The 14,080-nt window shown below is 47.5% G+C and overlaps 1 protein-coding gene across 1 annotated transcript in view; it reads right to left on the bottom strand.

Moving 5' to 3' along the window:
* loxl2b (lysyl oxidase-like 2b) overlaps positions 1–14,080 on the bottom strand; it is a 38,236-nt gene that overhangs the window by 20,701 nt on the left and 3,455 nt on the right. Inside the window, exons 3-4 of the mRNA XM_084468524.1 lie at positions 13,004–13,179; positions 706–917 (exon numbers count right to left, since the gene is read on the bottom strand). Coding sequence (XP_084324650.1) covers positions 706–917; positions 13,004–13,179 — 388 coding nt within the window. The remainder of the gene's footprint in view (positions 1–705; positions 918–13,003; positions 13,180–14,080) is intronic.

The raw sequence follows: 14,080 nt of genomic DNA, 5'->3' as shown, positions 1-14,080 counted from the left end.
GGAAGCAGTTCATCTAAACAGAGCTGAGGTCAGCAGGTTTGGGAAGGCTGGCTTCTGTGAACACTCGACTGCTGTTCTGAAGAAACAGTGCTTATGGTACAGGCCAGGGCAGACATCACATAGACTGGTAATTAGATGGAATTAGAAGGAAAGTGTTGACATTAAAGTGACCAAGGGGGCAGGAATGTCTCGTGGGTGTTTGACACCAGCCAAAGGCTTTTGGGTTCAAACTCCAATGCCTGCGGTCTACCTGTATCTGAAACAAATTCACTGAAAGTTGGCCTGGATCAAGGTAAATAGTAAAAGTACCAAATGGTAATTCATATTCTCTCCACTAGACTATCAAGTGTCTCAACAGATCGCATCTGCCATGAGCTCTAGTTTCAGGATATCTCCATCTGTGATACTGGACCATGGCTGAAACATGGTGTTGGATCAAACTCCATAACCAGTATCAGCATCAAACTCCATAATCAGTATCAGCATCAAACGCATAACCAGTATCAGCATCAAACTCCATAACCAGTATTAGCATCAAACCCATAACCAGTATCAGCATCAAACTCCATGGCCAGCTCCACTGAGCTCCATGTTGGACCTCACTAATACGTGGACAAGGAGCTTCTCACTGAGTTCCACTGAGCTCCACTGAGCTCCATGTCTCCACGTTGGACTCCACTCCCCCGTGGTTGAGGACCTACTCACTTGTAGACCCGGGCGTTGTACTTCCTCTCTCCAGGGAAGCCGAACATGCCGCAGATGACGCGGCTGTTCTGCAGGTTCCAGTCAGCGTTGCAGATTTGCTTCCACTTGCCGCCGTCCTTCACCTCCACGTAGCCCTCCGTCACGGGGATGCGCTTGCGGTAGGACGAGAGGATGGCCCGGATCCTCACGTCCTCCACCTGGATGTTGAGGTTCTGGGGGAACACCACACACATGTTACAGTACAGACCCCCATACTCAGCAGCTTAGGACACTGTGATGCCTCGATCGGCCTGACGGGCTCTCTGCTTGTTCGCCTTAAAGCGACTTCTTCGTTCTTGTTTTTGACATACCTTCCCTTTCAGTTTAGAAGTCGATTTTTCAGTCATTTTGAATGAACAGTCTACTTTTTTATGTCGTGTAAAAGTCTGTTCACTTCCATGTTTTGTGCCTGATGAACCCCTTGGAAACGAGATGCTGCATCTCAAGGGGTTTGTTTGAATAACTGAAACCTCCACGCAACGCACAAGGTCCGCAATGACAATCTCTAGCTTGTTGGCTAATGGCTAATGCAGTTTATCGTCGGCTTAACAACTACTGTTACAGCTGCTCCGTTTCCATCTCGTGCCTGTATGCGCTGTTCTAAGGGTTTTTGCAATATTAAAGTGATCTTGATAATACACAGGCCTATTAAGTATTTTTATTTGATCCAGCAGCAGCTGGTTCCAGGTGTTGCTTGGAGGTTTCAGGACCTCCCTCCTGTATGGTGTGTGTCCTTGTTTAAATGGATGGTTTTAATTGCGGAACTCGAACCCATAACATGGTTATTATTTAAAATATAAAGGGGAAGTGCTGAGTTTGAGTCTGATGCACGCGTGGCCTCAGATGGGAGCGCTACAGGCGTACGTCGTGAGTAAACAGCCCCCACATCTGGATAGAATCTGCATCCCGTGCCTTGAAAGGACCTCTGCTGCACATGGTTAGCATCGCTCGCTGACACGTAGCGTAGCGTCCCTCATCAAAGTCACAACTCTTCTCTTTTCCGCGCTGCAGTGGTGGAACGAGCTCCCTGCCGATGTCAGGACCGCAGAGTACCTAGCCAGCTACCGCAAAAGACTCACTTGTTCAGAGTTCACCTAGACTCTGCATAGCCTCCCCCCCCCACGCCCCTCTTCCACACTTATTGTATGTAGTAAGTCCTGGGACTTGAAAACAATACTGAGAATTGTGTAGCATCTTATCCTAGCTATCTATAGGGGCGACATTAGCTCAGGAGGTAGAGCGGGTTGGCTGCTAACCGCAAGATTGCTGGTTCGATCCCCGGCTCCTCCTAGCTGAGTGTTGTGGTGTCCCTGAGCAAGACGCCTCACCCTAAATACTCCTCATGAGCTGGCTGTCGCCCTGCATGGTTGACTCTGCCATCGGTGTATGAATGTGTCAGTCAACACTGTAAAGCGCTTTGGATAAAAGCACTATATAATGAAGATAATTTATCTTTGTATATGGGTAAACCTAGCTATTGCATGGCACTTGGTTCTATGAACACCTTTACTGTACCGGTTTAAATGGGTGCTGAGGGGGGCTGCGCTGGGGGGGAACGTTCCGGGCACAAGGGCGGCCTTGTAGGCACACGTGCGTCAGGTAGCGGTGACGTCCGCAACCTTTCCGTGGTTTCAACTGGTGTCCCTCACACAGCGCTAAAAGAGGAGGTGTTGAAGGCTTTATAATGTACCATATGTTTCACCTTATGACCTTTACTTTACACCTTGTATCCTTTTTCTTCTATCTGACATTTTTATAATATCACTTTATAATATCACTTTATAATATCTTTGTCTGTGTGTCTGTGTCTTGGTTCCGGCCCTGGGCTCGTTGGATGCCCTTGGATTTAGTCCTCTACTACATTTGTATATTTTTTGATTGATTTAAGTTGTGGTTTTGTGTTCTGTGCGTTTTACAGACAGATTCACCGGCTGATAAACAAAAAGGACCCCTGCCCGGACTGAGGAGGTGATGAAGGCAGGAGATTACGTTTGGAAGAGACCAATCAGGTGGACAATCCGGTCAGAGGCCGATCAACCCTAACCTCCTTTGTGAGGATTTAACCAACGTTCTTCCTGTCAGCCATGCACTGAGCCCACATTCTGGTGCTACGTGACAGAGCAGGCTAACTGCCGGGAGCTCAGACCGCTGTCTGGACGGGTGTGGCGGCAGTGCTGCTGGGTCGAGGTCAGTTTCCTGAGCGACCAGTATTGTGTCATACGTGTTGAAACAAACCAAACCCTTCAGATCACATGAGGAGAATGCAACGGAGGCCGCCACAGAACCAGAGGCTAAAAGAAAAAAGGATTTATGTACTTTTTAATATCTCCCAGTGCGACAACCCACATTAAAAACATTACCCGCAAGTCCTGGGGGCAGAAAAGTCTAGTGTACACACTGGAAGCCAGCTGAGATCATCGTGGTGGATAATAATGACAGGACGTGTGGTTGTGGAGATCCCTCTTCAGTAGCAGATGATATGTTCCCCGACCAGGGCAGATAATCATATGGTAGCAGTACGTCAGCAGGCAATTAGTTGTCAGAAAGCTATAAATTCCCTTAGCAAGCTCCTTCGAGATACCTCGAAAAACCACCACTGCCCTGGTGAGGACATGAGGCGTCTGGAGAGATCCGGCGTCTACCCCACGACCGCCAACTTCAGCCGGTGTTGGTGAATGTCGTGACACATTCTCTCACCTCATGCACTGCCAAGCAAATGCCAGATAAACCAATGTGTTCCCAATTAAGACTCTCACACATCCAGATATCAGTACCAGGGTTCATTTTAGTCTCAGATAAACAAGATGTTTCTAATGTAGACTCACATTGACTTATGTATGCAATGGATAGTAAACAGTATGCATTGTTATTCCCATGCCATGCATCCCATGCTGGGATGCTCTACGGCGTTCCTTTAAGTCCATGTTGCGGATGAATTATAGATGCTGGGTTGGCTTACATGCACAACTTCTCCCCCCTTCCCATTTCATGGACCTCCCTCCATCCTCCTGAAACCCACTTCCTGCTGAGGTTTCAGATGTTTCTGCACATGTTTAGAGGACGTGTTTTTTCTGAGCGTGTTTGGTTGGCTGCAGCGAGCCTCGGCGAGGGGCAGGGTTCTCCGACAACATGTGGCTGTTGTTTGTGGAGGGAGGAGGGCGTTCTGCCGTGTTTGTGTAAGAGCGAAGTGGCGGAGTGGAGGGAAAAGCCATTAAGTCTGCGCTTGACTTCTTAGCAAAGAGGTGAGGGATGCTGGCGGAAGCACACTGAGCTACAAAACATCTCCCTGTCTTCCTCTCAGGATTATGCACATATGATGCTATGACAATAATCATACAAAGTCGACTGTGGCAGTAAATTCATTAGAATTATTTCATAAGAGAAAGGTGCTTTCACTAATGCTGTTCCAAAGCTCTTGAACTTCAGGTTTGTCCCAGATTTCCTGGAGACCCACCAAACTGGGCCCAAATGTGCAGGTGGAAAACTCGTTCTCCTCGTGGAGGTCTGCTCGCTGCGTGACACCACAGCAGCCACGGAGAATCGATTACGTGAGGCTGGAAATGATCCACCAGAGAGCAAGAAACTGGGAAAACCAAACAAACTGTGAGGTGACATCACAGGAGAGGTATTGTGTGTTGAGCAGGGGCACAGAACTCAGAGGCCTGTCTGGAAAGGTTGCTGGTTCCGCTTTGGAACGTCTCAGGGGGCCTGGTTGGTACACAGAAGCTACTATTAGGCCATTATTGGAACCAGACGGGGGAGCTGCATCACGTAGGGAGCTAGGTGGGTTCCATGCTGGACAACAGCATGGAACCCACAACACAAGTCGTGGCCTAGGTGTGGAACACAATGGTCCAGACAGGAAGGTATGTTCACAAAACACCAATATTGGTTAATAATATGACAGTTTATATTAAGAATACACACAGAAACAATGCCTGGAAAAGTGTGTTTGATCTGATGTTTCCTCTTCAGTTAAACATTGCTTTATCCTGTAATGCCGGGATCAGACTAAACAAAATCTGATTTTGACACGATTTTTCATCACTGTCAAATTTCCAGCGTCAGGCCTGAATAAGAAAGTCAGGAATGATAAATCATGCAAACACTCATCAGGGTGGCCCACTGCACCCTGACAAAAACCACCATTTCTGAATAATATTTCCCTGTTTAGTTTGACAACTCCTCCAATGTGGTCCTTGAGTTGACCAATAGGATGACAGAGTGCCCTCTGGTGAACCGAGGAAGGGTTCAGGTTCGTTGTGGGTGCAATACCCCTGGCTTCAGCCACCCGGGGAGCTAGCATCACACTAGCAGTAGCACTTCTGTTACCATGATTGACAATTGTTGGACCCTCCTCCCCGACGACCTATGAACTCCTGCAAGGTCGTAAAAAATAAGATGATCGGGTCGAGGTCATACTGTGGCCAAGAGATGGCAAGATTTCACGTCTTTATAATTGGCTAATCTGACATGGTGACCCAGAGAAAGACAAACATACGATGATAATATGAGACATAATTATTTTGAACACAATAACTAATCAACACAGCTTCTTAAAACTCAAACGATTCAGCCACTTAACCAGGAAAACCTTTATGACTGAAACCATCTCTGGGGAAGGTCATGGCAGCAGAAACCCTGAGGTCACGACCTCATCTCCTCCATCACCTCCATCCTACCACCACCAAAAAAACACCTGAATGTCAAAGCATCGGCTTCATGAAACTGTTGTTTCACAAAGGATCCGTTACACCAAACCTTGGCAAAATTGTCGCAAAGGTAAATTCACAGTTCTGCAATTTTCTAATGTCCCCGTCCAAATGGTGACTTCATAACTTCTCCTCACATGGCACTCCTTTGACATCTTAATCAACATCTGGGCCAGAGGAACAGAAGAGTGCATCGTTTCAACATGTGGTTAGAATAGAGGACCTAACCCTCTGGCGGTGAAATGCCTGTAAGAGCTGCAGTGGACACAGAACCAGTGAAACAGTTTAACTCAGCACTTTATCCCGTCACACTTTTGTTTTTAACTGGTTTGTCGTAAAAGGTTTCACGCTGTTATGTATTTTAATGTGAGCCCCTGTCTAAGACAATATGCTGTCTCTGTTGATGGACAATTAAGTTTTGTTATCTTATTGAGTCTAATCTGAAAGCAGGCCATTGAAGCAAGTCCTCATTAAGGTTTTAGAGGAAGAAGAGACAGAGACTTTACTGTGAGTGTCAAAATGGTGTTTAAAACTTATTTTGTAGCATTCGCAGCTACTTCTGTTCAGTGAACATCTGTTGTAACTTGAGGACGTATTACTGGAGGGCGGACGGTCCCACAAACCCACAAAACAAATTTACGATTATATGTTTTTCTTCCGATTGTAGAATTCAGTGAAATGTCACGTGCCGCTTTGTTTGACTATTTCGTTTGCAGTTGTTTCCCTCGGAGCAATTAAAAGGGTCTTTGTTTACCAATGAACAACAGATGTTGCCCAGCGCCGCACCCAGCCACAGTGTTCACAGTGGCTCTGCAGAAGATTACCACGTAGATTAAAAGGGAATTAAATGATTTCGCTCTGGCACGAGAGCCTTATCTGCCAGTGGAAACATGTGAAGAGCAAAGATATGCACGAACGAACAAACACACCGCCTGACAGAGCCTGATTATTTACTTAGCAAAGAGATGGATCCGTTTATACTGCACAGTACTATGATGGCATTGATCTGATAAATAGTCACATATTTGTACATAGCTACAACAGATATATCAAATTCCTCTGAGTTTTGTATGAGTGAATCTTGTATTGGTTGCAACTGAAACAGGTGGACCCTACTGGTTGAAAGTAACGACAAATGGCAATGTCCTCAATAAAGAAACCAATATGAGGAATTAACATTTACATTTAAGTTGGGGCCTTTAGCAGACACTTTTATCCAAAGCGACTTACAATAAGTACATTTGTCAGAAGAAAGAGAAACAACAATATATCGCTGTCGTTACGGTAAGGATGTTCATAGAAACAAGTGCCAATTGTTAGGGTTAATTAACAATTATTTCTGGTCCAACTGTCTGCATCTAGCCTTCACTGACAGATGAGTGTGTGCATGCATGTATGTCTTCTTGAATCTATTCTCACTTTGAATAAGAGTAGACTCAACATGCTCTCCGGAGGTCCATTCGTCCTGGATGATGTCAGGTTCACCCTGAGCAAAGGGGGCTGGCAGCTCCCTCCCATGCCCCGCCGTGTACGCCCTACAGCGTGTGTGAACGCCTCCGCGTCCCTCCCACCACGCAGGTCTGCGGTTCCCACTGTTAGCTCGCACACAGACACATAGGATCACGCGAGCACGCTAATTAAACAGGAAGCCTGGGAGCTGGCACGGAGAGAGCGGCCGGGCATTAGGGCCAGTCGGTGGAGCGACAGACATCATGCTGACCCAGCAGTTTATACAACATCCTACTGCGGTCTGGTACAGGAGGGGGGGGGAGATAGAGAGGGGGGGAGAGAGGGTGGGAGAGAGAGAGAGAGGGGGGAGAGAGAGAGAGAGAGCGAGAGAGAGGGAGAGAGAGAGAGAGAGAGGGAGAGAGAGGGGGGAGAGAGAAAGTGAGATGAGAGAGGGAGAGAGAGAGAGAGAGAGAGAGAGAGAGGGGGGGGGAGAAAGTGAGATGAGAGAGGGAGGGAGAGAGAGAGAGAGAGAGAGAGAGAGAGAGAGAGGGGGGGGAAGAAAGAGAGGGGGAGTGAAAGAGGGAGAGAGAGGGCAAAAGAGAGAGAGAGGGCGAGAGAGAGAGCCGAGTTGACCCTTCAGCTGCGCCAGAACAAATGAGTAATCAGAGAGAAAATTGAAGCTGTAAAACTCTGCTTGGGGTGAGCTCACCACCATGCCTGGTAAAGTAGTTAGGAGGGGAGGAGAGAGAGAGAGAGAGAGAGAGAGAGAGAGAGAGAGAGAGAGAGAGAGAGAGAGAGAGAGAGCGGGAGAGAGAGAGAGAGCGGGAGAGAGAGAGAGAGGGAGGGAGAGGAGTGAGAGGGGAGGAGAGGGGGGAGGGAGAGAGAGGGAAGAGAGGAGAGAGAGGGAAGAGAGGAGAGAAAGGGAGAGAGAGAGACATATATAACTTTCTCTGTCTCTGTCTCTCCTTCTGGTTATATATGTGTTATATAACTCTCTTTCTCTCTCACTGTCTCTTTCTCTCTGTCTCTTTCTATGAGAGAGAGAGGGGGAGACAGAAAGAGAGCTATATATAACAAGAAGGAGAGACAGAGAGAGAGGGACTGCAGATGGAAATCAGGGACTGATGGAAATGAGCTTTTAGCTATAATCTTGTACAAGCCATCTTTTTGCTCCATGTAATTTATGAACCTTGTACATGGTCCCTGTCTTAAATAAACCAATAAAAAAAGAGAAAAATTCAAACATAAAGAAAGAGAGAAAGAAGGAAAGGAAATATGAGTTTGTCTTCCTTGACTGCGTGGATCCTAGGTTGACTCTGGAAGCGAAATTGAGGCTGAATTCACTTTGAAACAAAGTAAGGCCAGATTTAGCTTGTAGCCTCGACCTATTAGCCAAAGTTCTCCCCACTGTACTCCACAACTCTTTCACTCACACACACTCTCGTGCACACAGGCTGTGAAGAGTAGAACATTGTGTAAAATCCAGACAAAATAACCTCAATGTGTGGCATGAGGCTGAACCCAATCTGGATCTCACTGGTCAACTCACACATAACACACCCTGATCCTCCCGAAATGCCCTCAAACTAAAACTTTTCCTGTCTTTCTTTCACCTTCTGAACTTATGTAAGCTCATGGAAATCCTTTAGCAGTGATGAAACCAAACCAATCGCAGCACCAACGCCGGCTTGTAATAAGACTGCAGGGTAGTGTTCTGCTTTTCCCCTTCCTCCAATCACTGACTGCCCGGTTGAATTAGAGGCTGATCTTTCATAGAAAAACTGCCTTGATGCTCGCTGCTGCTGCCGCTGCTGTTGCTGCGGTGGTGTTGGTTGTTGTGACTGCGTCTGTGTTGGCAGCACAAGGTCTGCATTGATTAACGCTGTGAGCTGTCAAACCCTGCCCGGAAATGAGCGAGGCCAAAGAATGCAACTCATAAATAGCAGAGGTATTTGTTCATATAAAGAAATCAGCCCGGGATGGAACGCCGTGCTGAATGTAGGCCGATCTCAATGACTTGCTTTCAGAAAACACTTCCTTCCCCTCCAATGAACGGCAGAGACGGCAGACACCTCGTCCCTCTTACAGGAGCACAGAAACATCCCACATCCCAGGATGGAAACCAATCTGTCCCTGTAAGACCGTCCACAGAGAGGCACAACGCTAAATATAACTCCTCTAAACAAAGCCCTGGTTTCCACACAGCCACCAAGGGCATTTCCAGTTGGATATGTTTACAGTTGTCAGGAATCGCTCATTTCATAGATTTAACTATTTATTGCATGACATGGTTACACAATTCAGTTTGGCAGGTATGGTTTCACTCTTTTCTGGCGCTCCCCTGGTGTAGGATTTAAAGCATGACATACAGATGTCAAATACAGAATACCAACATACACAACAGGGTGCACTATACAATCAGATATCTCACCTCCTTGTGGAGGTTACATACTGTACAATACAGAGCAGAACCAAAGCAGATAGAGACGGGGTGAATTCTGCTCAGCCCACTTAAGTCGCAGAGTGAATGTTTGAGAGGGCAGGTCTTAAAATTTAAGACCTGCCCTCTCAAACATTCACTCTGAAAAAACTCTGATTCACACTGAAAGGCGGTCAATTTAATAAATTGACCGCCTTTCAGTGTACCTGCGTTTGATTGGACCACTTTAGCAAACAGCTGATAGGGGACCGCACGACTAGAGAGTCCCGCCAGAACTAGATACGCCCATTGGTGTTCATGTTACCTTTATATCTGGTCATTTAAAAAACTCTGTTATCCAAAGTGCTGCACCACGACCCTTCTAAAAAGCCACCACTGGACAGACTGCAGTGTATTGTGAGACTGTGAGTATTTAGGGGTCTTCCGACAAGGCCTTTGAAGACCACAGACTCCTGTGGCTCTCCTGGCCTTCTAACAATGAGGCCAAGAGGAATCCCGGGAAGGTCATGTGACACAGCCCTGTCAGGGTTCACGCCACCCTGCTCCTGACCCCCTCTCTCACGGTCCCCGCTCGGCGACCTCGGTCCAGATGTCCTCCTCACCTCCGCTCTACTGGGACGGCCGGCCTGCCCCAGACATACCAGTACTGGTGCTGAACCAGTTGGCGTTCACATGCGTCTCAGGGAAGCTGGGCCACAGCTAGATGGACCAGACAGGTGAACTGTCGATGTATCGACTATCGAGCTAGTCACCAGTTGTTAAAGCTGTCGAGCTAGTTACCTGCTGCTAAAACTAGTGTGCTAGTCACCTGTTGCTTAAGCTGGCAAGCTAGTCACCTGCTGCTAAAGCTGGCGTGCTAGTCACCTGCTGCTAAAGCTGGCGTGCTAGTCACCTGCTGCTAAAGCTAGCATGCTAGTCACCTGCGTTGGGGAGGGTCTTTGGAGGGAGGCATGAATGGAGGGGTGGAATACTTTAAGAATCTTGTTTACTCTTCAAACTGCCTGCCGTAGCTTTCATGAAAGCTCTGTGAGCAAACACCAACTTGTCCCTTGTACCGCATTGCAGGACGTAATTGTCCCTTTTGTCACGTGATCGCTGACTCACCTGGGTATAAATAGAAGCACTGCGCTCACAATATCATTTTTTTTACAATGATTAAACCCACACTGTGTAACCTTTTGACTGAGGCCATCCCTTAAGAGGTTGAGATTATGTGAAATCATGAGTGCATTTGTATTTGTATGAGTAGTATGATGTACCAGTGATGGCTCAAACAACCTCAGGTAATGGTCTTGATAAAAAAAGGAAATATAGTTACATAGAAACAGACAAAGATTTAAATAGTGCAGGTTGTAGCTAGGTTGTCACTTCCTGTAGTGCTGTTTCACCCTGGCTAGCTCTGTTTTAAGGCAGAGAAGGTAAAGTCCATATTCCAGTCCACCAACAAGCTAATTTCTCTCCAACATTGGCTACATGGACGCCAAACTGCACACAGCAGTACAAAGTCTTCTGGCTATGAATATTTAATACACAACAACACTGTTATCGTGCTATCATTCTCTGGGTATTTGCCTTGGCCAGCCCTTATGTTTCAGGGCCTGGACAGACATCTTTAACCAGTATGAGGTCACCTCTCCCAGTGGAATCTGATTAAATAACCAATGTACACGTAACCTCCAGGAAGTCATTTTGTTATGAGGTATAAACTGAACTTAAATACTGAAATGGCTCCATCCTGGCCGATAGGAAAATGTGCGCTGTTGTTTTTATGATGAGGGATGTAAAAGAGTCATAACTACACTGGCAGGGGCCTCTTACCCCAGGAGGAGAACACACAGGGGAGATGGCAGAGCCTGCTGCGGCATTCGCACATGGGTTACCACTTCCAGATGGGGGGAGGGCAGGGGGAGGGAGAGGGAGGGAGGGGGAGGAGGCGGACACGAGGCCAGGCAGAACATTTGGGTTCTCACACAAGCTCTTGATGCTGCCGGGCTTCTGCTCGGTGGATGGAAACACTGACTGGATTATCTGGCTGCAGGGAGCCAGCCGTCTGGACCCTGCTGTCAATACCAGATAAACAACAGTGATGAACAGATATCAACTCCTCTTCACCTGGGTATGTGCGTTCTCCTGGACGTTGGTGGGGTTACTTATAATGGAATGGACTGATTGCACTGTAAATGATGAATGCATTTATACAGTGCTTTTATAACCAGCAGCCACTCAAAGCGCTTTACAATATGGCCTAACATTCCCCCATTCATGCACACATTCACACTCCGACGGTGGAGTCAACCACGCAGGGCGACAGCCAGCTCGTCAGGAGCAGTCGGGGTAAGGTGTCTCGCTCAGGGACACCTCGACACTCAGCTTCACCTCCTGAGCTGCATGCCACTGTAGCCGTTGCATTGTCGGAAAAAAACCTTGTGGAGAAAGTGTCGGTACGGGGGGGCCGTGAGTTTGTCTCCGGTTTCTCAACTCAAGCGGACCCTGACGTCCTTAACAGAACGGAGGCGTCTGCTTCTGCTGCACGTCTTCACACACATTCTTGTGAGTTAAGCAACTTTCCACACGAGAAAGATGAGTGCAGAGAGAAACTGCAGGAGAGAGTGAGGAGAGAGAGAGAGGGAGAGGGGGCGGAGAAAAACAGAGGGGAGAGACAGAGAGACAGAGGGGAAAGAGAGAGACAGAAAGGAGAGAGAGAGAGCGAGCCAGAGAGAGAGCAAGAGCCAGAGAGTGTAAGAGCGCCAGAGAGAGGGAGAGCGTGATGGAAGAGGGTTTGTGGTTCGCTCATAACATTGGAATGTGGAAGCATGAGAGGCTGCACAGTAGAGTGGAGAGATACCATTAGAGAGAGATTATCCTGGGCAGATAGCGCTCTGCCTCCGGCGGCCATTACCTCGGGGCTCACTCACAGGCTGTTTAGTAGCTCCTGCAGCCCCTCCTACACCCAGTGACAGTGATGAACGCGCAATTTCACACAATTACACACAATTACCAGTTTAACCTCACAGCCCCCCCCCCCAACACACGGTGACTGGCAGCTACGCCGCCGTTATTAAGACTGATGGCGGGCAGCGCTCGTTGGATCCTATCTGATTGGCTCTCGTCAGCCTCGGGGAGACGGCTGTGTGATGCCTACCCCGTAAGTGATCAATCACCTCGCTGAAATCAAGAGGGGAATAATATTATACTTGTATATTTATGGACTTTATGAAGGTTATCCGAGGTGGGTCAGACAGAGAAAGACGAGGTTTTCCTCAGGGAGAAATGAAAAAAATAAAAATAAATTCGACATATATTTCAGAACCAGTTTCATGCGTTTGGAGAAGCCTGAGGTTTGATGGCGGTGTGAACTGGAGATCAATGGCTGAAGGGGTCTGGGCGTGTGCTTGAGAGAAGGCAGGACTAAAACTATGAGAAACATACATTTCGTATGGATGTTACAAAACGTAAGAATCGACGGAAAACCGCTGACTTGCTCATGATAGCGTTTTCACGTTAAGGGCAACACCAGAAAACCGTAGACGTGCTAAAGGTTAGCGATTCTTACGCTCAGCGTAACAACAGAAAACCGTAGACGTGCTCTCAAGTTGGCGATTTTTACGTTGAGCGAATCTACGGAAAACAGTTGACGTGCAAAACATTAGCGTAGTACCTCCACATGGTTGGGCAGCGTGTTGATGAACTTGAAGCCCGGGATCCTCTTGTCGCTGCACACCACCCCCACGTCCTCCGAGTGCTTGCAGTCCGACACGCCGATCCCGTTGGACGGGCACAGTGCCAGCGTTCTCTCCTTGCCGCTGCAGTGGACGTTGTCGAACCAGACGCGGCCTGAACACAGAACCGCAGACACCATTTCCATTTCCATTTAGGATGTATAGCAGACGCTTTTATCCAAAGCGACTGACAATGAGTTGTCAGAAGAAAGAGAAACAACAATATATCAGTGTCGGTACAGTAAGGACGTTCATAGAACCAAGTGCCAAGCACTAACAATTGTTAGGTTAACCCGTTCCCCGTACACAACAAAGGTAGCTAGGATAAGATGCTACACAATGCTACTATTTAAGCTCTATTTTGTAAGTGCAAGGACATACAACATACAATAAGTACGTAAGAGGGATGGGGGGGGGGGGGTAAGGGGGGAGGCTATGCAGAGTCTAGGCAAACTAGACTGTCACCACCGAGAGGTTTCTGTTTAAACGGAACGTGACAACATGTCGTTATGAGGGGCGTAGCCGAGGGTGGTGAAATACATCCTTAGGACAAACTGATGGCGGGATGCCCAGAAATCTCGGTCAGCTTTTGTCAACATTTTTAAGCAGTGATGAAATAGCGAGAGTCTGCTGACCACCGCTGGGTCCCCAGTCCACGGCTGGTATTTTAGAGCGCTGTCGTCGGCCTTGAGTACACACAACATTTGAATTTATCAAGAGGGCAGGGGTCTCTCGTAAAGTGCTCCTACGTATTAACAGCTTGAGACAGTTCATAGTGTGTTGTGCCTTTCCTGTAAACAGATTTGTTCTGGACTCTAGTTGCAATCAAATAAAACAAGTGTAGGGTTCTTTTCAGTGAGTGGCGTCGTTGACCTGCATTGACCGTACTCCTTTCTGTTTTCATAACCAAACCACTTCCTGCTTACCTTTAAGTGCAACAAATCCTCAACCTGGAACATCCAGAATGTAAAAAACCTAACTATTGCATCATTATACCCTAACCTTTCCAACAGCGA

This window comes from Micromesistius poutassou, assembly GCF_964030765.1.
Source record: "Micromesistius poutassou genome assembly, chromosome: 5".
NCBI classification, from domain to species: Eukaryota; Metazoa; Chordata; class Actinopteri; order Gadiformes; family Gadidae; genus Micromesistius; species Micromesistius poutassou.
This window is presented reverse-complemented; position numbering and strand designations above follow the sequence as displayed.